Here is a 26190-nt window from a genome sequence, read left to right on the forward strand (position 1 = left end):
ATTGACTATGTACATACCCAGGATGTAACAGAGCTATAGGTGTACCTACCATAGGAGTCCCCTCGAACCTACCATTGACTATGTACATACCCAGGATGTAACAGAGCTATAGGTGTACCTACCATAGGAGTCCCCTTGAACCTACCATTGACTATATACATACCCAGCGTCCGACAGAGCTGCAGGAGTTGTGACCCGTTTTTTGTTGGTTATGTTGTCATAGTTGTGCCGAGGAGGGCATCAGGGGGAGGGAATGCTGCCACCTCCAGGCAGGTGTTTGTCCCCCTGTGTGCTGAGGGTGTCAGTTTCTTGTCCAGTTCTGGAATTTAGGTCACCACAGACTAGTATATGTCCCTGAGCCTGGAAATGGTTGATCTCTAGGATGGAGAAGCTGTCATTGTTAAAGTATGGGGATTCTATTGGGGGGGGATATAGGTAGCACACATGTGGACATTTCTCTGTTGTGATAATTTCCTTATTCTTTTCCAAATATAAAATGTTCCTGTTTTTACCAATTTAATAGAGAGGGTTAGGTCTGGTCTATAACAAATTAGCATACCCCCTGAGTCTCTTCCCTGTTTCACACCTGGTAGTTAGGTGGATGGGACTACCAGCTCTCTGGGGAGCAACCAGTGGGTCCGGCTCCTTTATACCATGTTTCTTGTAGGATGACAATGTCTGTATTTCCAATTTCTTTGATGAAGTCTGAGTTTCTGCTTTTTAGGCCAAAGGCAGATGACCTCAGACCTTGTATATATTCCAGGATGAGATAGTAAAAGCTTTGTGTTCCATAGTGTCTAGTGCTGATCCTCAACACGGGGGCCCCACAAGGGTGCGTTCTGAGCCCTCTCCTGTACTCCCTGTTCACCCACGACTGCGTGGCCACGCACGCCTCCAACTCAATCATCAAGTTTGCGGACGACACAACAGTGGTAGGCTTGATTACCAACAACGACGAGACGGCCTACAGGGAGGAGGTGAGGGCCCTCGGAGTGTGGTGTCAGGAAAATAACCTCACACTCAACGTCAACAAAACTAAGGAGATGATTGTGGACTTCAGGAAACAGCAGAGGGAACACCCCCTATCCACATCGATGGAACAGTAGTGGAGAGGGTAGCAAGTTTTAAGTTCCTCGGCATACACATCACAGACAAACTGAATGTCCACTCACACTGACAGCGTCGTGAAGAAGGTGCAGCAGCGCCTCTTCAACCTCAGGAGGCGGAAGAAATTCGGCTTGTCACCAAAAGCACTCACAAACTTCTACAGATGCACAATCGAGAGCATCCTGGCGGGCTGTATCACCGCCTGGTACGGCAACTGCTCCGCCCTCAACCGTAAGGCTCTCCAGAGGGTAGTGAGGACTGCACAACGCATCACCGGGGGCAAACTACCTGCCCTCCAGGACACCTACACCACCCGTTGTTACAGGAAGGCCATAAAGATCATCAAGGACATCAACCACCCGAACCACTGCCTGTTCACCCCGTTATCATCCAGAAGGCGAGGTCTGTACAGGTGCATCAAAGCTGGGACCGAGAGACTGAAAAACAGCTTCTATCTCAAGGCCATCAGACTGTTAAACAGCCACCACTAACATTGAGTGGCTGCTGCCAACAACTGTCATTGACACTGACCCAACTCCAGCCATTTTAATAATGGGAAATGATGTAAATATATCACTAGCCACTTTAAACAATGCTACCTTATATAATGTTACTTACCCTACATTATTCATCTCATATGCATATGTATATACTGTACTCTACATCATCGACTGCATCCTTATGTAATACATGTATCACTAGCCACTTTAACTATGCCACTTTGTTTACTTTGTCTACACACTCATCTCATATGTATATACTGTACTCGATACCATCTACTGTATGCTGCTCTGTACCATCACTCATTCATATATCCTTATGTACATATTCCTTATCCCCTTACACTGTGTATAAGACAGTAGTTTTGGAATTGTTAGTTAGATTACTTGTTGGTTATCACTGCATTGTCGGAACTAGAAGCACAAGCATTTCGCTACACTCGCATTAACATCTGCTAACCATGTGTATGTGACAAATAAAATTTGATTTGATTTGATGATTTGTTTTGTTTGGTTTAGGCCCAGACCATCACAGTAGGTGTGAGCAGAGCATGTTGAGCATCTGTTTCATACCTCTTAGGTCGCAGGATGGGGCTTGGGCCTTCTGCTTTGCTCACGGCCTGGGCATATTTCCTGCTGTCATGTTGAGGTCCTTGCTGCAGGGTTGAGGGGCATGGGGTGGGCAGAAGGGGCATAGGGCTGAGGGGGGCAATGATCAACAAGCAAGTTGACAGAACTTGAAGAATAAAAAAATAAATAATGGGCAAATACTGTACAATGCAGATGTGTAAAGCTCTTCGAGACTATTATCCAAACGACTCATAGCTGTAATCGCTGCCAAATGTGATTATAATTTGTATTGAGTCAGGGTGTTGAATTTTTGTATTTAGTTTTATTTCACCTTTATTTAACCAGGTAGGCTAGTTGAAAACAAGTTCTCATTTACAACTGCGACCTGGCCAAGAATAAAGCAACGCAGTTCGACACATACAACAACACAGAGTTACACACGGAATAAACAAAATATATAGTCAATAATACAGTAGAAAAAGTCTATATACAGTGAGTGCAAATGAGGTAAGATAAGGGAGTTAAAGGCAATAAATAGGCCATGGTGGCGAAGTAATTACAATATACCAAACAAACACTGGAGTGATTGATGTGCAGAAGATGAATGTGCAAGTAGAGATACTGGGGTGCAAAGGAGCAAGATAAATAAATACAGTATGGGGATGAGGTAGTTGGATGGGTTATTTACAGATGGCCTATGTACAGGTGCAGTGATGTGTGAGCTGCTCTGACAGCTGGTGCTTAAAGCTTGTGAGGGAGATGTGAGTCTACAGCTTCAGTGATTTTTGCAGTTCGTTCCAGTCATTGGCAGCAGAGAACTGGAAGGAAAGGCTGCCAAAGGAGGAATTGACTTTGGGGGTGACTAGTAAGATATACCTGCTGGAGCGCGTGCTATGGATGGGTGCTGCTATGGTGACCAGTGAGCAGAGATAAGACGGGGCTTTACCTAGCAGAGACTTGTTGATGACCTGGAGCCAGTGGGTTTGGCGATGAGTATGAAGCGAGGGTGACAAAACGGATGGCACTGTGATAGACTGCATCCAATTTGTTGAGTAGAGTGTTGGAGGCTATTTTGTAAATGACATTGCCGAAGTTGAGGATCGGTAGGATGGTCAGTTTTACGAGGGTATGTTTGGCAGCATGAGTGAAGGATGCTTTGTTGCAAAATAGGAAGCCGATTCTAGATTTAATTTTGGATTGGAGATGCTTAATGTGAGTCTGGACGGAGAGTTTACAGTCTAACCAGACACCTAGGTATTCGTAGTTGTCCACATATTCTAAGTCAGAACCGTCCAGAATAGTGATTCGGAACGGGCGGGCAGGACCGGGCAGCGATCGGTTGAAGAGCATGCATTTAGTTTTACTTGCATTTAAGAGCAGTTGGAGGCAACGGAAGGAGAGTTGTATGGCATTGAAGCTCGTCTGGAGGTTAGTTAACAGTGTCCAAAGAAGGGCCAAGAGTATACAGAATGGTGTCGCCTGTGTAGAGGTGGATCTGAGAATCACCAGCAGCAAGAGCGACATCATTGATGTATACAGAGAAGAGAGTTGGCCCGAGAATTGAACCCTGTGGCATCCCCATAGAGACTGCCAGAGGTCCAGGCAATAGGCCCTCCAATCTGACACACTGAACTCTATCAGAGAAGTAATTGGTGAACCAGGTGAGGCACTCATTTGAGAAACCAAGGCTGTCGAGTCTGCCGATAAGAATGTTGTGATTGACAGAGTCGAAAGCCTTGGCCAGGTCGATGAATACGGCTGCACAGTAATGTCTCTTATCGATGGCGGTTATGATATTGTTTAGGACCTTGAGCGTGGCTGAGGTGCACCCATGACCAGCTCTGAAACCAGATTGCATAGCGGAGAAGGTACGGCGGGATTCGAAATGGCTGGTAATCTTTTTGTTAACTTGGCTTTCGAAGAACTTAGAAAGGCAGGGTAGGATAGGTCTGTAGCAGTTTGTGTCTAGAGTGTCTCCCCCTTTTGAAGAGGGGGATGATCGCGGCAGCTTTCCAATCTTTGGGAATATCAGACGATATGAAAGGGGTTGAACAGGCTATTAATAGGGGTTATAGTGTGAATAGGGTGTGAATATAGTGTGAATAGGGTGTTGCCAGGGTTTGTTTGATGTCCTATTAGCTGGTTGAGATGTGGCTGGTGATGCTGTGGTCTGGGTGTAGGTCCTCTTGGCGTGGGTTCTCTCTATGCAGGTTCTTCAGGAGGGGGTCTCGCTGGTCTGGGCGGGGCGTCCGTTGCTCTGTTGCTCCTGTGTGAGGTGCTATGGCTACGGTTTAGGGTGACGTCCTTCAGGGTCCTGGCAAAAGTTGGGATTTCTGCTTTGTAGAGGTGGACCTGGTCGTAAAGGCTGTTCAAGTCCAGGGTAGAGTGGTGGGCCAGGTAGACATTAGGTATTGAGGCACAGTCTCGTGAAATGCTTGCATTCACCCACTGTATGGTGGCAGCAGGTTGGAGGTAACCTTTTCAATCACTCCCTTGAGTGCTGTGGCCACCCTTTCCTGCTGGGCCCTCAGGTCATTTGTGCCTGTGTTAATTATGATGTGGCTGGGGGACCCTATTCTGTCCTCTGACAACAGCTCCAGGGCATGCCTTGTGTTTGCGAAAAAGTTTATCCTCTCGAATGTATTTGCCATTTGAGTCAATGAGGAGCAAAATCTCTGGCTTTTGTGTGTCCTCAGTGGATGTGTGTGCGTTGTCAAGAGAGCTATCAGGGGAGCTGACAGGGGGGCTGGTAGGAGGGGGTGGGGTCTGTTGGGTTGGTGCGTCCTGCGTTGTGTGTCCTATCGTTGTGTTGTGGTCCGGGTCTGAGGTGGGCTGTTCTGCTGGATTCTCTGGGGGAGTGTCCTGCTCTCTGTCACACCTCAGGTTTCTCGCCTCTTCATTCAGTGCCATGGGTGCCTCTAAGTTCTTTCACCCCAGTCCGTAGAGCAGCCAGCTCTCCCAGACAGCCGTCCATCTCTACCTTCCGCCCGCCGGGCCTTGTTGAGGGGGGTGTTGGTCTGTTTTGTGGGTTTGTTCTGTCTGGATTTTGTGGATTAGCTCAGAGAGCCACCATGTCTCTCTCCAGCTCTGTGAATTAATCCCTCTCAAAGATGGAGGAGCAGTGCAGTTGTGGGATCTAGGGTGTGTTCTGTGCTGGAGGGAGGGGAGGTGACTATCCTTGTCTGCAGGACAGTTTGAAGAGGGTGGGGGAGTCGTCACCGAGAGAGAGCTTTTCCTGCTGTGCTTTCTCTTTGATCCCGTAATAGTCCTGCTGGAACTGCATGAGGATGCCCTGCACCATTAATGTCCCAGACACATTGACAGAGGTTGTTTTAATTTCCTCAATGTCTAGTATTTTGAGTTTCCACCCTGGGCCAGTACTCTCTCTCTCTCTCTTGTCATAGGGGTAGCGTGCTCTTATAGCACTGTGCCATGCCAGGGGATGGTCTGTGTTGAACATTAAGTCGCTTACGTTCTCCTCTTTGTAGCGGTCAGCAAATAGTGTTGCTGGACTGTGTTGTAATGACCACTGCACAGGTATAAGCCACGGGGGCTTCAAAAGCCTCTGCATTTGGGTGGGAGGCGCTGTGAAACTCTCCTGGCATTGTTAGGCTCGAGAATTTTCACACCTCTCACTTCAGTGCTAATTGAAGTTGCAGCCAGGTCAGTTCTGTCCTAGCAGTTTGGTAGCTTAGTAGCCTTTTTATAACAAAATTGTTCTCTCTCACGCTCTACTCTCAGTCCTTTGTGTCTCTACTCTCAGTCCAGTGTGTCTCTACTCTCAGTCCAGTGTGTCTCTACTCTCAGTCCAGTGTGTCTCTACTATCACTCCAGTGTCTCTACTCTCAGTCCAGTGTCTCTACTCTCTACTCTCAGTCCAGTGTGTCTCTACTCTCAGTCCAGTGTCTCTACTCTCTACTCTCAGTCCAGTGTGTCTCTACTCTCAGTCCAGTGTGTCACTACTATCAATTCAATTATCAATTCAATTATCAATTCAAGGGCTTTATTGGCATGGGAAACATGTGTTAACATTGCCAAAGCAAGTGAGGTAGACAACATACAAAGTGAATATATAAAGTGAAAAACAACAAAAATGAACAGTAAACATTACACATACAGAAGTTTCAAAACAGTAAAGACATTACAAATGTCATATTATATATATATATATATACAATGTACAAATAGTTAAAGGACACAAGATAAAATAAATAAGCATAAATATGGGTTGTATTTACAATGGTGTTTGTTCTTCACTGGTTGCCCTTTTCTCGTGGCAACGGGTCACAAATCTTGCTGCTGTGATGGCACACTGTGGAATTTCACCCAGTAGATATGGGAGTTTTTCAAAATTGGATTTGTTTTCGAATTCTTTGTGGATCTGTGTGATCTGGGGGAAATATGTATCTCTACTATCACTCCAGTGTCTCTACTCTCAGTCCAGTGTCTCTACTCTCAGTCCAGTATCTCTACTCTCTGCTCTCAGTCCAGTGTCTCTACTCTCTACTGTCAGTCCAGTGTGTCTCTACTCTCTGCTCTCAGTCGTCTCTCTACTCTCTATAGACTCTCAGTCCAGTGTGTCTCTACTCTCTATAGACTCTCAGTCCAGTGTGTCTCTGCTCTCTATAGACTCTCAGTCCAGTGTGTCTCTACTCTCTATAGACTCTCAGTTCAGTGTGTCTCTACTCTCTATAGACTCTAAGTCCAGTGTGTCTCTGCGCTCTACTCTCAGACCAGTGTGTCTCTACTCTCTGTAGACTCTCAGTCCAGTGTGTCTCTACTCTCTATAGATTCTCAGTCCAGTGTGTCTCTACTCTCTATAGACTCTAAGTCCAGTGTGTCTCTGTGCTCTACTCTCAGTCCAGTGTGTCTCTACTCTCTATAGACTCTCAGTCTAGTGTGTCTCTACTATCACTCCAGTGTCTCTACTCTCAGTCCAGTGTCTCTACTCTCTACTCTCAGTCCAGTGTGTCTCTACTCTCTACTCTCAGTCCAGTGTCTCTACTCTCAGTCCAGTGTGTCTCTACTCTCAGTCCAGTGTCTCTACTCTCAGTCCAGTGTCTCTACTCTCTGCTCTCAGTCCAGTGTCTCTACTCTCAGTCCTGTGTCTCTACTCTCTACTCTCAGTCCAGTGTGTCTCTACTCTCAGTCCAGTGTGTCTCTACTCTCTACTCTCAGTCCAGTGTCTCTACTCTCAGTCCAGTGTGTCTCTACTGTCAGTCCAGTGTGTCTCTACTATCACTCCAGTGTCTCTACTCTCAGTCCAGTGTCCCTACTCTCAGTCCAGGGTCTTTACTCTCAGCTCTCAGTCCAGTGTCTCTACTCTCAGTCCAGTGTCTCTACTCTCTACTCTCAGTCCAGTGTCTATACTCTCTGCTCTCAGTCCAGTGTGTCTCTACTCTCAGTCCAGTGTCTCTACTCTCAGTCCAGTGTCTCTACTCTCAGTACAGTGTGTCTCTACTATCACTCCAGTGTCTCTACTCTCAGTCCAGTGTCTCTACTCTCAGTCCAGTGTCTCTACTCTCTGCTCTCAGTCCAGTGTCTCTACTCTCTATAGACTCTCAGTCCAGTGTGTCTCTACTCTCTATAGACTCTCAGTCCAGTGTGTCTCTACTCTCTATAGACTCTCAGTCCAGTGTGTCTCTACTCTCAGTCCAGTGTGTCTCTACTCTCAGTCCAGTGTGTCTCTACTATCACTCCAGTGTCTCTACTCTCAGTCCAGTGTGTCTCTACTCTCAGTCCAGTGTGTCTCTACTCTCTACTCTCAGTCCAGTGTCTCTACTCTCAGTCTAGTGTGTCTCTACTATCACTCCAGTGTCTCTACTCTCAGTCCAGTGTCTCTACTCTCTACTCTCAGTCCAGTGTGTCTCTACTCTCTACTCTCAGTCCAGTGTCTCTACTCTCAGTCCAGTGTGTCTCTACTCTCAGTCCAGTGTCTCTACTCTCAGTCCAGTGTCTCTACTCTCTGCTCTCAGTCCAGTGTCTCTACTCTCAGTCCTGTGTGTCTCTACTCTCAGTCCAGTGTGTCTCTACTCTCTACTCTCAGTCCAGTGTCTCTACTCTCAGTCCAGTGTGTCTCTACTGTCAGTCCAGTGTGTCTCTACTATCACTCCAGTGTCTCTACTCTCAGTCCAGTGTCCCTACTCTCAGTCCAGGGTCTTTACTCTCAGCTCTCAGTCCAGTGTCTCTACTCTCAGTCCAGTGCCTCTACTCTCTACTCTCAGTCCAGTGTCTATACTCTCTGCTCTCAGTCCAGTGTGTCTCTACTCTCAGTCCAGTGTCTCTACTCTCAGTCCAGTGTCTCTACTCTCAGTACAGTGTGTCTCTACTATCACTCCAGTGTCTCTACTCTCAGTCCAGTGTCTCTACTCTCAGTCCAGTGTCTCTACTCTCTGCTCTCAGTCCAGTGTCTCTACTCTCTATAGACTCTCAGTCCAGTGTGTCTCTACTCTCTATAGACTCTCAGTCCAGTGTGTCTCTACTCTCTATAGACTCTCAGTCCAGTGTGTCTCTACTCTCAGTCCAGTGTGTCTCTACTCTCAGTCCAGTGTGTCTCTACTATCACTCCAGTGTCTCTACTCTCAGTCCAGTGTGTCTCTACTCTGTCCAGTGTGTCTCTACTCTCTACTCTCAGTCCAGTGTCTCTACTCTCAGTCCAGTGTGTCTCTACTCTCAGTCCAGTGTCTCTACTCTCAGTTCAGTGTCTCTACTCTCTGCTCTCAGTCCAGTGTCTCTACTCTCTACTCTCAGTCCAGTGTGTCTCTACTCTCAGTCCAGTGTGTCTCTACTCTCAGTCCAGTGTCTCTACTCTCAGTCCAGTGTCTCTACTCTCAGTCCAGTGTGTCTCTACTGTCAGTCCAGTGTGTCTCTACTATCACTCCAGTGTCTCTACTCTCAGTCCAGTGTCCCTACTCTCAGTCCAGGGTCTCTACTCTCAGTCCAGTGTCTCTACTCTCTACACTCAGTCCAGTGTCTATACTCTCTGCTCTCAGTCCAGTGTGTCTCTACTCTCAGTCCAGTGTCTCTACTCTCAGTCCAGTGTCTCTACTCTCAGTACAGTGTGTCTCTACTATCACTCCAGTGTCTCTACTCTCAGTCCAGTGTCTCTACTCTCAGTCCAGTGCCTCTGCTCTCAGTCCAGTGTCTCTACTCTCTACTCTCAGTCCTGTGTGTCTACTCTCTACTCTCAGTCCAGTGTCTCTACTCTCAGTCCAGTGCCTCTGCTCTCAGTCCAGTGTCTCTACTCTCTGCTCTCAGTCCTGTGTGTCTACTCTCTACTCTCAGTCCAGTGTGTCTCTACTCTCAGTCCAATGTCTCTACTCTCAGTCCAGTGTGTCTCTACTCTCAGTCCAGTGTCTCTACTCTCAGTCCAGTGTGTCTCTACTCTCTGCTCTCAGTCCAGTGTCTCTACTCTCTACTCTCAGTCCAGTGTGTCTCTACTCTTAGTCCAGTGTCTCTACTCTCAGTCCAGTGTCTCTACTCTCTACTCTCAGTCCTGTGTGTCTACTCTCTACTCTCAGTCCAGTGTGTCTCTACTCTCAGTCCAATGTCTCTACTCTCAGTCCAGTGTGTCTCTACTCTCAGTCCAGTGTCTCTACTCTCAGTCCAGTGTCTCTACTCTCTGCTCTCAGTCCAGTGTGTCTCTACTCTCTATAGACTCTCAGTCCAGTGTGTCTCTACTCTCTATAGACTCTAAGTCCAGTGTGTCTCTGCGCTCTACTCTTAGTCCAGTGTGTCTCTGCGCTCTACTCTCAGTCCAGTGTGTCTCTACTCTCTATAGACTCTCAGTCCAGTGTGTCTCTACTCTCTATAGAGTCTAAGTCCAGTGTGTCTCTGCGCTCTACTCTCAGACCACTGTGTCTCTACTCTCTATAGACTCTCAGTCCAGTGTGTCTCTACTCTCTATAGACTCTCAGTCCAGTGTGTCTCTACTCTCTATAGACTCTCAGCCAGTGTGTCTCTGCTCTCTATAGACTCTCAGTCCAGTGTGTCTCTACTCTCTATAGACTCTCAGTCCAGTGTGTCTCTACTCTCTATAGACTCTCAGTCCAGTGTGTCTCTGCGCTCTACTCTCAGTCCAGTGTGTCTCTACTCTCTATAGACTCTCAGTTCAGTGTGTCTCTGCTCTCTATAGACTCTCAGCCAGTGTGTCTCTGCTCTCTATAGACTCTCAGTCCAGTGTGTCTCTACTCTCTATAGACTCTCAGTCCAGTGTGTCTCTACTCTCTATAGACTCTCAGTCCAGTGTGTCTCTACTCTCTATAGACTCTCAGTTCAGTGTGTCTCTGCTCTCTATAGACTCTCAGCCAGTGTGTCTCTGCTCTCTATAGACTCTCAGTCCAGTGTCTCTACTCTCTACTCTCAGTCCTGTGTGTCTACTCTCTACTCTCAGTCCAGTGTGTCTCTACTCTCAGTCCAATGTCTCTACTCTCAGTCCAGTGTGTCTCTACTCTCAGTCCAGTGTCTCTACTCTCAGTCCAGTGTCTCTACTCTCTGCTCTCAGTCCAGTGTGTCTCTACTCTCTATAGACTCTCAGTCCAGTGTGTCTCTACTCTCTATAGACTCTAAGTCCAGTGTGTCTCTGCGCTCTACTCTTAGTCCAGTGTGTCTCTACTCTCTATAGACTCTCAGTCCAGTGTGTCTCTACTCTCTATAGACTCTCAGTCCAGTGTGTCTCTACTCTCTATAGACTCTCAGTCCAGTGTGTCTGCCCACAGCTCTCTACTGCCTGAGGTGAAGGATCTGTTTCTGGAGGCAGCCCAGCACAACAGGGACACCGACCCGGACCTGCAGACGGGCCTGGGTGTGTTGTTCAACATTAGCGCGGAATTCAACAAAGCTGTGGAGGCCTTCAATGCTGCCTTGACGGTGCGGCCAGAGGTAAGATGGCAGTGTAAACACACAAACACTGATTGTCGATCTGACTGAGACGCACCGTACTGTCTCACAACACTGAAACACTGCATCTGACTGAGACGCACCGTACTGTCTCACAACACTGAAACACTGCATCTGACTGAGACGCACCGTACTGTCTCACAACACTGAAACACTGCATCTGACTGAGACGCACCGTACTGTCTCACAACACTGAAACACTGCATCTCACTGAGACGCACCGTACTGTCTCACAACACTGAAACACTGCATCTCACTGAGACGCACCGTACTGTCTCACAACACTGAAACACTGCATCTCACTGAGACGCACCGTACTGTCTCACAACACTGGAACACTGCATCTCACTGAGACGCACCGTACTGTCTCACAACACTGAAACACTGCATCTCACTGAGACGCACCGTACTGTCTCACAACACTGAAACACTGCATCTCACTGAGACGCACCGTACTGTCTCACAACACTGAAACACTGCATCTCACTGAGACGCACCGTACTGTCTCACAACACTGAAACACTGCATCTCACTGAGACGCACCGTACTGTCTCACAACACTGAAACACTGCATCTCACTGAGACGCACCGTACTGTCTCACAACACTGGAACACTGCATCTCACTGAGACGCACCGTACTGTCTCACAACACTGAAACACTGCATCTCACTGAGACGCACCGTACTGTCTCACAACACTGAAACACTGCATCTCACTGAGACGCACCGTACTGTCTCACAACACTGAAACACTGCATCTCACTGAGACGCACCGTACTGTCTCACAACACTGAAACACTGCATCTCACTGAGACGCACCGTACTGTCTCACTACACTGAAACACTGCATCCAAACTGGAGAGCTTTGAGCTGAGAAATCCAGTTTCATGAACTCCCATCTGATTCACCCTCCCTGCACTAGTATCTGCCTGGTGCAGCTTCAACCACTATCCTTTAACCCTGTTCCACAGCAGTGGCTGCTAAATCCACCCCCTCTACATTTGACTTGGTAATGCCCTCTCCCCTGCTGATAACTTAGTGCTGAATACAAGTGGAGATCATGATAGCTTGCTGCTTCGCACAAAAGGCTTGCTGCACCGTATCCCTGTATATGGTGATCTGCCCCCAGGTGGGACACACACAACCATGGAGTCAAGGACGGACGTAGTGATGTAACCGAACCATCCTCAAATGATCCTTGGAACTTAAGCTCTGCTTAGTTTTCACAGGGTGTGTTTTCACAGGGTGATAAAAAAGTGTGTAAAAACACCATCACACCACAGTACCTACATTACAGTAATTAACACACAAAACATACAGGGGAATAACTCGCATATGATGCACTCCTCTCATACATGTTATATTGTGTCGATTCCAAGGATGCCGTTTTTAATCGCAGACAAAATTCTACTTCATTTTATTTGCAAATCTTCTCTACCAAAGCAGGCACTGTTCCTTTCTGATTGGACTTCCCATTACAGTACACAACAATTAAAGCATTAGCAGTAGCATCTGATGGAAAACAATAAAAAAAAATCACACCCCAGTAACCTTACAACAAACATCTCAGTCGACAGTGGCTGGGTTCACAGACCGCAAACTGTCTGAAACCAAATGTCAAAACCAACCACTATCCAACATGTCACCATTCTGTTCCTCTGGCTTTGACTCCTACCCACTGTATGACCCCTCCAGGACTACCTGCTGTGGAACCGCCTGGGGGCCACGCTGGCTAACGGGGACCGCAGCGAGGAGGCGGTAGAGGCCTACACCCGAGCCCTGGAGCTCCAGCCGGGCTTCATTAGATCCCGTTACAACCTGGGCATCAGCTGCATCAACCTAGGAGCACACCGGTGGGTGAGCAGGGGGTTGAGGGGTGGGGGGTGGAGAAGGGTCTAACTAAGAGCCAGCTGGTGCTCTCTAAAACAGCACCTGGCACCGCAGCAGAGGGCTTTGAGTTTCTGCTCTGGTGGAGTCAGTGGAGTGAGGTGAGGTGGGGACACTGAGTAACATTGAGCCTAACAATGCCATCTCTTACAGTTCAACCAACTATAATGTTACAAGTAACAGCAAAGTCTCTGTTTGAAAACTTATCAAACACATTGGGCCTGAACCTAGTAACAGTCGCTTTAATGTAGGTAGCAAACTAATCACTAATGGTAGCAAACTAATCACATGGTTTTCCAACGGTCAAACCTTCCCTTTGTCTTTTAGGGAGGCGGCCAGTAACTTCCTAACAGCCCTGAGTCTGCAGAGGAAGAGCCGTAGTCAGCAGCTCTCGCAACAGGTCATGTCGGGGAACATCTGGGCCGCCCTGCGGATAGCCCTCTCCATGATGGACCAGCCGGAGCTCTTCCAGGCAGCCAACATCGGAGACTTGGACCTCCTCATGAAAGCCTTCAACCTGGACATGTGAGTGGAGATGGGCCTTGGAGACAAGTCTCTACTCTCCTACCAACAGGCCTTGGAGACAAGTCTCTACTCTCCTACCAACAGGCCTTGGAGACGAGCTTCTTCTCTCCTACCAACAGGCCTTGAAGACAAGTCTCTACTCTCCTACCAACAGGCCTTGGAGATGAGCCTCTTCTCTCCTACCAACAGGCCTTGGAGACGAGTCTCTTCTCTCCTACCAACAGGCCTTGGAGACGAGTCTCTTCTCTCCTACCAACAGGCCTTGGAGACGAGTCTCTTCTCTCCTACCAACAGGCCTGGGAGAAGAGTCTCTACACTCCTACCAACAGGCCTGGGAGAAGAGTCTCTACACTCCTATCAACAGGCCTGGGAGAAGAGTCTCTACACTCCTACCAACAGGCCTGGGAGAAGAGGCTCTACACTCCTACCAAATGCCAAAAACCCAAAGTGTACAGTTGGAAAGAGCTGTTTTGTCCAGTTAATGACGAGTGTGTGGTCTATTTTGGCGAGCACTACAACATCTTTACTACTCCTCAGTACCTCTGCAGTCTTCTTGAGTACTGCATGTGCTCGAAGAGTCTATTTTGCGATGGATTTGCACTGCAATTTGTGATTTCCCCGAAGAGCACAAGGACGGGCAAAGACTGTACAAGTAATGCCTTAGAGAACACAGTAATTAAAACTAACTCATTGGAACTGAGCAAGAGAGAGAAAGAGAAATACTGAGAATGCTTTTGCTGAACAGTGTTGAGGATTGACAAGAACGGTTTCCTCATCCAGATACTTTTAGAGTGTCCGGATTATCACACTGACCTAAAGGAAGGATTTAGTGAGTAAAATCAATAAAGACTACACCATACCATAAGCCGTGGGACTCGGAGACAGTTTTCAGCAGAGAATCAATATTCTTTTTTGGGGGGGGTTGGTTTTATCCTCTTTTCTGTGAGGAACAACACTGCATGGAAACTAAAGCATGTTCCTAAATGGATTCGGTGGCACTTGCCTGAACCTAAAAGCTTAGAACCTTTTTTCCTTACTTGGGACTCTGCACTTTGAAAAACAAACAGATCGTTTTCTCTTATCTTAATGAAACGAGACAGATTGTAAAAGCATTACCTTAAATGCATGCTAAAATGAAATTGATTTACACAATTTTTATGGCAACCAATGTAAGCCATTTTCAGATTCATTTTTGACTTCCTCGAATACCTGACATCCTCCGAATTCTTCACGTTTTGTGGTGTTTCCAGCTCCTCATTTCACTTTACCCTAACTGGTTTGAGAGAAGCACTCATTAGCTGGACAAGATGGACCCGTATTTTTCCCTCAGAGCTGGTAATGTACTTCACACGTGTCAGAAAACACTTCCTGTTTTGAATCTGTTCATGTTGGTGGTGATGGCTGGGATGACCTTTAAAACTATTCACTCAGGTCACATGACTAATGACTAAATCGAAGGATTAAGCGTGGTAGCGAATGGATTTTAGAGGCCTTACACTATTTTCTAGAATACAGAATCTTTATATGCTGTATTGTTTATCAAAGGCAGCACAAAGGCCACTTCGTTAAAGGTTATAAAACATGACAACAGCTCATGTCAGCTCACTGACTTGCCTAGTTAAATAAAGGTTAAATAAAATAAAAAAATTTAAAAATATCAATGTCAGCTTTACCTAGTTCACACAGTGACCTATCTACATGTTCCCATACAAGCATTTTATGTATGAGGATTTTTGCTATACTAATGAATGTCATACATAACAAAATGTTACCAAAATATTCCCTTGAAATAAAGCTAAAAGAACTATATCCTCTTATGAGAGACTACTACTCTACAATATTCCTACTATGAGAGAATTCTACTCTAAACACTATCCCTTTAAGTGTGCTTAGTCGCTAGATGGCTGAGTAGTGTGCTTAGTCGCTAGATGGCTGAGTAGTGTGCTTAGTCGCTAGATGGCTGAGTAGTGTGCTTAGTCGCTAGATGGCTGAGTAGTGTGCTTAGTCGCTAGATGGCTGAGTAGTGTGCTTAGTCGCTAGATGGCTGAGTAGTGTGCTTAGTCACTAGATGGCTGAGTAGTCTAGAAGCGTCACAGATGTTAGTTTGCATGTCACTCTGGAAAACACATGCCACCATCATATCCACCACGGTACTGTAGCAAGACAACCACTGTACTGTAGCATTGCACTGGCGTGTTAACCTGCCGGGCCTACTGTTCGAACGAACAAATGTGTTTGATTCAAGGATCCTATGCAAAAGGTCAAGTTTTATACTGCCATTTTTTTATTATACAATGTCCCTGCCTGAGTCAATGTCCCTGCCTGAGTCAATGTCCCTGGCTGAATCAATGGACCAAAAGGAAAAGTCTATCTTTGCTTTGAGAGAATGCTATCAGGGTCTGGCAGAGACACCATCACCATGACAATTAATCTCCCCAAAATTGTACCGCTTTGATGTCATGCATGGTTTGTATCAGCCAAGGGGATTGGGGAAATCTATGAGAAGACAAAAAAAACAACAACAAAAAAAGTTGGCCAGTTGCTGCTTTATGACTAAGAACTTTTCATTCTCCATTTAAGTTTATGGGTATTTAGGGAAAGGTTTGGCTCGTCAATGGGGCGAATAATTCCATGCAGACGAGAACACATGGAAACTGCCATTCACACTAGCCAAATCCTTCAGGTTTAGTAACCTTGGTGTGTGAAAAGGAGGTTAATTTCATTTCAAACTCATCTCCACACATTCGGTTGAGGCTGGCTTGTAGTGAGTGGTGGGGGGGGCTGTAATGTCAGATTCATGTTCTACTACTGCCATCTGCTGAAAATTTACTTTGAATTTCTCCTAAAGACGTTCTTGTTATGACACCATACCCAAATTCAAGTTTACAGAGTGGTCCCCTTGCTGGGTAAATGTAATTGAAAAACAGATTAATTTCTGTATTTTTTTGTATTGAATCTATTCCACTCAAATGATCTGAAAACGTAATGAATATTATTTTTCCACACAGGGAAATGGTTGGAACAGTCCAGTAGCAAACGCAAGAGGAGGAAAACAGAGAAGTCTTTTGTGTATGGAATCACTGTTGAAAACATCAAGGAGCCAGAGCCAACTGCAGAGACACAGCACATATGTGCACGCTGCTGGCAATCTGCATAGGAGGCTAGCTTTGAAGACCAGAAAACACATCGGCGGACTGTACAACGTCAAAGGCAACTGGGCCAACACGTTATGGCATCCTTCCATTTATTAATGAATTTCTGTTGCCCAACTACCCCAACAAGATGATATTGCTTCACAACCACCCAGCGAGCAAAGGAGGTTGAGATCTAGTTGTAACCAATCATGATCGTCACTGCGGTCATGATTGACTACGTCTTAGTGAGTCATAGAATGATGGCTGACAACTCTACACTGTAGATTTATATGGCAAATACTATTGAGAACAGAATTGTTTTTATTCCAAAGTGCATAATTTACAGAAAATGTTTTCTGGCCCCATGCCTCCTAGTTGCCCTTACTGTCAGCAGCATATACACTGTAGTACAATGCTGAACCAGGATTTACTGTATCAAGAGATTTCTTCAAAATCACTCTGATTTCTTATGGTCTAGTAATCCTGTGCTTTTTGAACAAAAATAAATGTAGTTATGTAGAAGATTAAATTATTTTTTTAACAGTTTTTGAATTATTGGATGACCAACTATATATATATATTACTGTAGAATTTATATTGATGTGTGTTGAGTTAGGATGCCCAAAGTACCTTTTCTAGAACAGTTGACCTTCTCAGGTGTGATGACCTAGCTACACCTAACATACTCCAGGTTGAATGCATGCTAGATCTTCTATGGTTTATTTTGAATGATCTTATATTTTCATGCATGCAGTGCTTTTCTTTCCCCTAATTCTAAAAACAAAATATAGCATGATGTTACATAGCAATATTTTTCCAATCCACTTTTAAAACGTCTTCATTTTATGAAATGTAACATACCTATTGTATATTGTGCACAACATACAATAACAAAACATCTGCAGTGAATCTGGAGAGAAACCAAAAGTAGTGCTCTCTAACTGATTACCGAGTGCAGGTCTCGGCCCACACGCCAATCGTTTGGCTAAAGGGTTTCGGATCCTCTCAGGCGTGTATACAACTGAATGACTACAACGCTTCCTGCTCAGTGTAATAGCATTAATTCCTACAGTTTTCAATAATTTCTCTGTGTCTCGTGTACGATTCATTTCATTGTACCCTGCTGGTTTACTCTGGTTTGTTTCTATAGCTGATATACAAGTATGAATAGATCTATTAATATTTTTGATGCCTTAAAAAAAATGAAATACTTTACAGTGTACCAACAATGCATAATAAATACTCTCCCGATGTACCTAAAACACTAGTCAAGCATCAACACCTTTCAGACATATGATATGAAAGTTGTCTTTTAAAATAAACTTGTAATATATTCAAAGTGTCTCTTTATATTTGTTTTTGAATATATATTTTATCATCGCATCGACTGCATGTCTACCAACGTGTATGTATTACATTGTTCGGTACTTTATACTGCAACTCTCCTTTCCTACTAAATCACAACCACCTCATTTATAAAAAAAAACAGTACTCAATTAAAATGTTACATGAAATGCATGCTATTCTACTGTTTATGAAGTAAAGAACTGGAGAAGCCAAGAAATTGGACCCCTTGAGGAATTGTCATCATGATGAACCATAACCACGCTTGTTTCTCACTGACGAAACACTGTGTCAAGTGTCCAAAATGTCAAGAAATATGCAGTTTATTTGACAGTACCAGCGGATATATTGTTGTGATAACCATGTATTCACATATTCCATTACAATACTGATATCCCAAACAATATTTGGATAAATACATACATTACAAAAGTCTACTTTAAATAATCCCTTCAGGGAATCTGTATGTAATGAAAACTACAGAATTGGCAAAAAAAAAAGAAAAAGGAGTAAAAACAGGTGAAGTACCATTGACCATTTAGTTAAATTACATTAGAAAACACACAAATACAATTGTACAATCCAAATGACTGAATGTCAACTTTTAGTGCACATGCGGACAGTACGAAGGCGTTTTGTGACAAAGGTGAAACGTTAGTTACCATTCACAACCTCGGGAGATAAGAGCGAGTGGTGGAGAGAGAGAGACAGAGATGATGGAGGGCTGAGAAAAAAAAGGCTGAAGACGAAGGCCTAGATTTAAAATCAGATCAACACTGCATAGCTGGTGTTTTGGCCATGTCGGAGGTGTAACTGTATCAGAGCTGGCAAACCGGTGAGCAAGCGGTTCGTGTGGTCATTGTCACGAAGCCACACCCATTCGCGTTAAAGTTCACAATGAGAAAGCAAGCCTAGGCTATATAGAAATAATGACTCAAATTTAAAATCATATTATGGAATAATATCAGCCTAATTGAGGAGTAGGTTACAACACACATTCCAGTATTCAAACTTGTAAAAAGGCTACATGGGATTATTACTAATGCGACACGGTGCATCCAATGTCCACGATTGGTTTAACGCCGGGAGACGTTTGCTGGCATCCAATGGCAATGTCCACGATCGGTTTAACGCCGGGAGACGTTTGCAGATTTGACAGCGCCAACGTAGTTACACCTCCGACATCGCCTAAATAAAAACAATGAAACTGCTATTCAGTTGTCGGTTATTGCGGGTTAAGGCAGAACTGATAGAATCTAGCCCCAGACATCCTACATAACACATATATCCACTGTAAATGAAGGTGAGAGGTCACCCTGCCAGCCTAAAAGAGGATGAGTGCCAAGGTGGGAGGAGCCCCTGTAGAGGACAAATGTAAAGAACTAGAATGCATAGAACACCCTCCCTCAGCAATCAGATGGGGAGGCAAGTAGCCTAGTGGTTGGACTAATAACTGGAAGGTTGCAAAATCGAATCCCCGAGCTGACGAATCTGTCGTTCTGCCCCTGAACAAGGCAGTTAAACCCAGGCCATCATTAAAAATAAGAATTTGTTCTTAACTGACTTTCCTAGTAAAATAATCAACTAAAAAATACCTTTGGCAGTGAATTAGGCCTGGTTATACAAAGGGCCACTAGGACCCTTGGCAATCTACATGGACAAGAGGGGGGATTCACTCTATACATTCTATCTCTATAAGAAAAACAATCACATGTGGAAGGGAGATTGCAGTAACACAAAGACTTACATAGAGACCATAAAGAATCCCCACTGCACAGGCAAAGTACACAACAGCAAATTATCAAGGAGTGTCTGACAAGGATGGGAGATCTTGAGGGGGAAGGCTCTAGTAAATCAAAACCATTTTCTGGGTTCCTGGTGTGGGTCCTAAAACATGATTCATCCTGCACAGCAAGAAAGTATGTTTGACTTTATATGCAGTTTTAGTTTCTTTCATATCACCCTTCGTGTTGTGGAGTGCTTTAATTTAATTGAGAAGTATTAAAATGCAAAAAAATCATGTTGACTTTTTCAAGAAACCTGCCCCAGGTAAGTATTCTTTGATTGGCTAGTTCCCCAGGTAAGTATTCTTTGATTGGCTAGTTCCCCGGGTAAGTATTCTTTGATTGGCTAGTTCCCCAGGTAAGTATTTTGATTGAATAGTGCCCCAGGTAAGTATTCTTTGATTGGCTAGTTCCCCAGGTAAGTATTTTGATTGAATAGTGCCCCAGGTAAGTATTCTTTGATTGGCTAGTTCCCCAGGTAAGTATTTTGATTGAATAGTGCCCCAGGTAAGTATTCTTTGATTGGCTAGTTCCCCAGGTAAGTATTTTGATTGAATAGTGCCCCAGGTAAGTATTATTTGATTGGCTAGTTCCCCAGGTAAGTATTTTGATTGAATAGTGCCCCAGGTAAGTATTCTTTGATTGAATAGTACCCCAGGTAACAATTATTTGATTGGATAGTGCCACAGGTAAGTATTTTTATTTAATAGTACCCCAGGTAACAATTATTTGATTGGATAGTGCCGCAGGTAAGTAGTCTTTGATTGGCTAGTGTCCCAGGTAATTATTCTTAGAAAGAAAAAAAAAATATGAGAGGGTTTTTGATATGTAACATTGCACTCCACTACCTTGTCGATATGTAATGAACTGTAGGCAACACTTTGTTTGTACAACTACGCCGGTCGACAAACTGTCTTTGATAGAGTGGCTGTATAGGCTCAGGAGAAGAGGACATCCTAGTGACTCGGTGCATGAGCAGAGAGTCTTTGAGCAAATGCTGAATACAGTATCAATGGAAACACAAGGGTTGGTGACTATGCGTCAGTAAGGTCTTTGATATGTGATAGATTTGAGCATTAAAGCTGAAGATAGGTTTTGGTTGCAGTGAGCACCATAAGGAATACATTCAGGACTGCACCACGTCATAAAAGCACGAGAACGCATTCTGAAACAAGCGGTAGAGCACAACCTACAGTACATGGTGTATTCTCAAGAGATGAGATTCCATCCCAGTGCATATTGCTATAATAATAACGTAACACAAGTTGGATGTGTTCAGATGCATACCATTCTGCATTTAAAAAGATGGTGGCGTATCGAATATGAATACAAAACAAGGTAACATTTAAGGACTACCATAACGGGCAAACGGGCAAACCTCATGAGTTAGTGTGTTGTCTGTCCTTCCACAAAAAAATGTAATCAAATTAGGCGAGCAACCAAAGTGGATCTCCTTAGAATACTGTATACAAAATATTTCTAGATATTATGCAAAACTGGGGTAGGCCTTTTATCTAAAGGATTCAAATAAAATAAAAATTCTGCATTGCTAGTCACCATGGCCAATCTGATCTGAGGAAAACGGCAATCCAAGGCATGTTTCACTTTATGTGTAGAATTATATGTGAAGCAACAACGGTATGAATACAGTACGAGTAAATCGCAACATGGTCTGAAAATAAAACACACTCAGCCCATGGCTTTTACCACATTCAAGAGAAGCGAATACATCCGTTTGTTGTATTTGAGCCAAGGTAGCTGCTATGCTTAGTGCTCTGTTTCTCTGTGAAAAGCAAGGATATAAAATAATCTGTCGAAAAGTGCTTTCAGATTTCAATATAAAAACAACATTCTGTTCTCGTGGGAAATTAAATGAACTTGACTCAACTTGATACGGCCAATTGTTACCGTTTCTCCTCTGAATCCCAGAAAAAACAGGATGTCATCAGCAAGTCAAAACCAGACAGATATGCGACTATTATGACACCATCAGTACGTACATCGGACTCTCCAATAAGGATATTACATATTCATGGATTCCCATGTGTAAGTGTTCATCATAGACGAGAGCGTTTTTTCAAATGTGTTTTCTTATTCTGAAACTTATGCTGCCCATTTCTCTGAATTCAACGCCATTACGTTAAAGGAAAATATCACTAAGAAAACTGTTTTAGTATTCGTTGCATTACGCCACATTTGATACATTCCCAAACTGTTTTGTATTTCCGCGATCAAGCTTTCAAGATCTAGAACTGTCAAAACACAGTATGATGTGTTTTTTCATCATATGATTTGTCCTAAATAAAAATGTATCAACCCCTACAAAAAAGTCCATTAATTATAATCCACACAATTCACATTTCCAGTTGCTACAGGATTATTTTCCTGCTGTGGTCAAATTAAGATCCTACATCTGTACATGCAAAGCTCCCAGCAGCATTGAGCAGCTTTGTGATTTTTTTGTTGAGTTTCGCTTCAGAGAGTTTTAGTTCCTGGCAGTGATGCGTGACCACTTCAGGACCATGCTCCACGTTTATAAAACGTAGCACTTCATTAATAAAAATACTGGCACAGTAGCTGAAGGCATAGAAAATGAATAGCACGATCTGATAGGCTAATACTATAGGTGTAGAGCACTCCAATAACAAGAATTGCACACATCCCTCTGTACCAACACCGTAGACAAAATAACATGTTTCAATACACAAAAGCACACGATTTTCACAGTGACATACAAAAAATATCCACATTGCTTTCCCTTTTTTTTTTGACTGCACTTGAAGTATGGAAGCATTTTCCTGTTGCTCTTGAGTGACTTGGATGAGTTGAGTGGCTTCCTTTGTTTCATGGCTGGTCTGAGGTGTTTCCATGGTTTCCACTGATGTCATGGTTGTCCTCTGTTTTCCAGGCTGTGGTTCTCTAAGGTTGGAGGGTTGAGTGGAGGGGGTTCTAGCAGCTAGACAGCTGACGGTAAAGGGGGGAGAAATAGGTCTAGCAGCTAGACAGCCGACGGTAAAAGTAGATGTAGCCCAAGTCTTTTGGAGGCCTTTCTGACAAACACACTTTATGGTCATTGAAGATCACCCATCTGAGATAGGGGGGTGGAATAAAGCATAGGTAACACATTGTGTTAAATCCTCATCTTATACGTTTAGTTTCGTCTTGATTTCTACATGCCATATTGTAGATTACTGATTACAAAATGATCTAACCAGTCTCTTAGGACAGCGTTTCCCAATCTGGTCTGTGAGGATCACTGGTCAAGCAAAGATAATACTTGATTGACTCCAAATATAGCAAACGTGATTCAACTCGTCAACTAATGATCATGCCCTTGATTAGTTGAATCAGGAGTGCTAGTGTTGGAATAGATCAAATATGATGTGCATTGCAAATGGCTGGTGGTCCCAAAGGACTAGTTCGGGAAAACAGTCTGTTTAGATCACTCATTTGAAATCCTTCATTGTGAAAGAGATTGTGGTTTAAAATCATCTAGCAGAGATCAATGGAGAGTATGTAAACTGTGACGGACTTACCTTCCTTCCTTCTTGATATGACATACATAACGACCAGACATAGTGGACGCTCCCATGTGGCTGATGAAAGCAAAAAGCTCGTAACCTGTAAAACAGGAAGTCAAATCAATCAACTACAACTCCCTTGTCAACAGAACAGACACATTTTGCCTACAGTATAGCCATAAGGAGTAGCTTGTAAAACTGACTCATAAAACACAACTATCATTTTCAGCAATTATCTGATCCTATCTCCAGTGTTATGGGATGTGTTTAATCCTCACCTGATCCTATCTCCAGTGTTATGGGATGTGTTTAATCCTCATCTGATCCTATCTCCAGTGTTATGGGATGTGGTTAATCCTCACCTGATCCTATCTCTAGTGTTATAGGATGTGTTTAATCCTCACCTGATCCGATCTCCAGTGTTATGGGATGTGTTTAATCCTCACCTGATCCTATCTCTAGTGTTATGGGATGTGTTTAATCCTCACCTGATCCTATCTCTAGTGTTATGGGATGTGTTTAATCCTCACCTGATCCTATCTCCAGTGTTATGGGATGTGTTTAATCCTCACCTGATCCTATCTCCAGTGTTATGGGATGTGTTTAATCCTCATCTGATCCTATCTCTAGTGTTATGGGATGTGGTCCTTCTGTAGCACAGTTGGTAGAGCATGGCGCTTGTAACGCCAGGGTAGTGGGTTCGATTCCCGGGACCACCCATACGTAGAATGTATGCACACATGACTGTAAGTCGCTTTGGATAAAAGCGTCTGCTAAATGGCATATATTATTATATTATGTGTTTAATCCTCACCTGAGGATGTCTTTCTTACCTTGACAAGCATGCAGATGGTAGTTGGAGAGACTGTGGTCCATGATTTCTATTTGCGAGTTCAAAATAAAAAATGCTGAGACCCTGCGTAGCATGAGTCTCCTCAAACATGCTAAACCCAAAATGTGATGAAAGAACAGTGCGCTTACCTTCCTTTTATAGAATGGTGTTAGAATGGAAGTGAAAGATTAGCCCTTCACAATTAGGGAAAGGCTGATTTTGTTCAGCAAAGCAGTGAGAGAACATTGACTTTGTATTCAGAGCAGCTACATATATTTTAGATCCAGCTCCATCTGACACATCTCTATGTGTGGAACTCTTCTCCTTCTGTCATTGTGCTCATAATGGTTATGGACAGGACTGCGGAGGGTGGGGCTGATCTTAGATCAGTGTATGAGGTCAGAGGTCATGCAGAGTCACTCACGTCCGGGTCCGTCTTTGATCCGGGGGCCCGAGGCATCCTGGTCTGGGGACAGCGTGGAGTGGCTGTTCGTGTTTGCGTTGGAGAAGGTGTTGTCGTTGGGCTCCATGATGTCAGACATGTCCAAAAGGTCGTCACTAGGCTCCTCCTCCTCCTCCTCCCTCTCCGGGTGGGTGAAGATCCAGTCCAGAGCCCTCTCCAAGTTGTTGTTCTGAAACAACAAATGTTATTTCACAGACCTATTTCAGCTGGTGTTAACTGGTAATAAGTAGTACTTTCTGGTATTGGTAAACAATTCAACACAAATGACAACCAACTTGCTTGTTTCAAAGAAAATAAAAGGTCATAATTGGTACAAAAAAAAGGTTTCCAAAAGTGTTCTTCGACTAGCCCCATAGGAGAACCCTGTTTGGTTCCAGGTAGAACCCTTTTTGGTTCCATGTAGAACCCTCTGTGTAAAGGGTTCTTCCTGGAATCACAAGGGTTCTTTCTACCTGTAACCAAACAGGGTTATTCAAAGGGTCCTCCTATGGGGACAGCCAAAGAACCATTTTAGTTTTTTTTAGGTTTAGTTTTTTTTCTTCTAAAAGAGTGTATGCTAAATTGTCATGTAATTACCATTTTCATTACTGTATCTGATAATCAACGGCCTTGTGTTATGGACATACAGTAGAGTATGTTTTCCTGTCTCCCCTCAATCTTCTCTCAAACTCTCAGAAGATGGACAATCTTCACCACTATGTAACAGGAGTGACTGGCATGCATCACCAGTATGTAACAGGAGTGATTGGCATGCTTCACCAGTATGTAACAGGATTGACTGGCATGCTTCATCAGTATGTAACAGGAGTGACTGGCATGCTTCACCAGTATGTAACAGGATTTACTGGCATGTTTCACCAGTATGTAACAGGATTGACTGGCATGCTTCACCAGTATGTAACATGATTGAATGGCATAATTCACCAGTATGTAACAGGATTGACTGGCATGCTTCACCAGTATGTAACAGGATTGACTGGCATGCTTCACCAGTATGTAACAGGATTGACTGGCATGCTTCACCAGTATGTAACAGGATTGACTGGCATGCTTCACCAGTATGTAACAGGATTGACTGGCATGCTTCACCAGTATGTAACAGGATTGACTGGCATGCTTCACCAGTATGTAACAGGAGTGACTGGCATGCTTCACCAGTATGTAACAGGATTGACTGGAATGCTTCACCAGTATGTAACAGGATTGACTGGCATGCTTCACCAGTATGTAACAGGCATGCTTCACCAGTATGTAACAGGATTGACTGGCATGCTTCACCAGTATGTAACAGGACTGACTGGCATGCTTCACCAGTATGTAACAGGAGTGACTGGCATGCTTAACCAGTATGTAACAGGGTTGACTGGCATGCTTCACCAGTATGTAACATGATTGAATGGCATAATTCACCAGTATGTAACAGGATTGACTGGCATGCTTCACCAGTATGTAACAGGATTGACTGGCATGCTTCACCAGTATGTAACAGGATTGACTGGCATGCTTCACCAGTATGTAACAGGATTGACTGGCATACTTCACCAGTATGTAACAGGATTGACTGGCATGCTTCACCAGTATGTAACAGGATTGACTGGCATGCTTCACCAGTATGTAACAGGATT

General features: G+C 44.2%; 2 protein-coding genes across 8 annotated transcripts in view; one reads left to right on the forward strand and one right to left on the reverse strand.

The window, feature by feature from the left end:
• The window catches only part of LOC118400693 (PEX5-related protein-like), a 205350-nt gene extending 188281 nt beyond the window's left edge, over positions 1-17069 (forward strand). For 3 of the 5 annotated variants that reach the window (XM_052475362.1, XM_052475364.1, XM_052475365.1), the window contains 4 exons: positions 10895-11057; positions 12771-12928; positions 13290-13487; positions 16496-17069. In XM_052475362.1, coding sequence (XP_052331322.1) covers positions 10895-11057; positions 12771-12928; positions 13290-13487; positions 16496-16520 — 544 coding nt within the window. In that variant the 3' untranslated portion in view covers positions 16521-17069. Of the gene's footprint in view, positions 1-10894; positions 11058-12770; positions 12929-13289; positions 15295-16495 lie in introns of those variants that run through there. The other 2 variants (XR_008075767.1, XM_052475363.1) reach the window with 2 other exon arrangements.
• A 1203-nt stretch (positions 17070-18272) lies between these two features.
• LOC118400694 (ubiquitin carboxyl-terminal hydrolase 13-like) overlaps positions 18273-26190 on the reverse strand; it is a 50996-nt gene continuing 43078 nt past the window's right edge. For all 3 annotated transcript variants that reach the window (XM_052475360.1, XM_052475359.1, XM_052475361.1), the window contains 3 exons: positions 24527-24734; positions 23286-23370; positions 18273-22837 (listed from right to left, as the gene is read on the reverse strand). In XM_052475360.1, coding sequence (XP_052331320.1) covers positions 22741-22837; positions 23286-23370; positions 24527-24734 — 390 coding nt within the window. In that variant the 3' untranslated portion in view covers positions 18273-22740. The remainder of the gene's footprint in view (positions 22838-23285; positions 23371-24526; positions 24735-26190) is intronic.

Source organism: Oncorhynchus keta, chromosome 22 (genome assembly GCF_023373465.1).
Source record: "Oncorhynchus keta strain PuntledgeMale-10-30-2019 chromosome 22, Oket_V2, whole genome shotgun sequence".
NCBI lineage: Eukaryota > Metazoa > Chordata > Actinopteri > Salmoniformes > Salmonidae > Oncorhynchus > Oncorhynchus keta.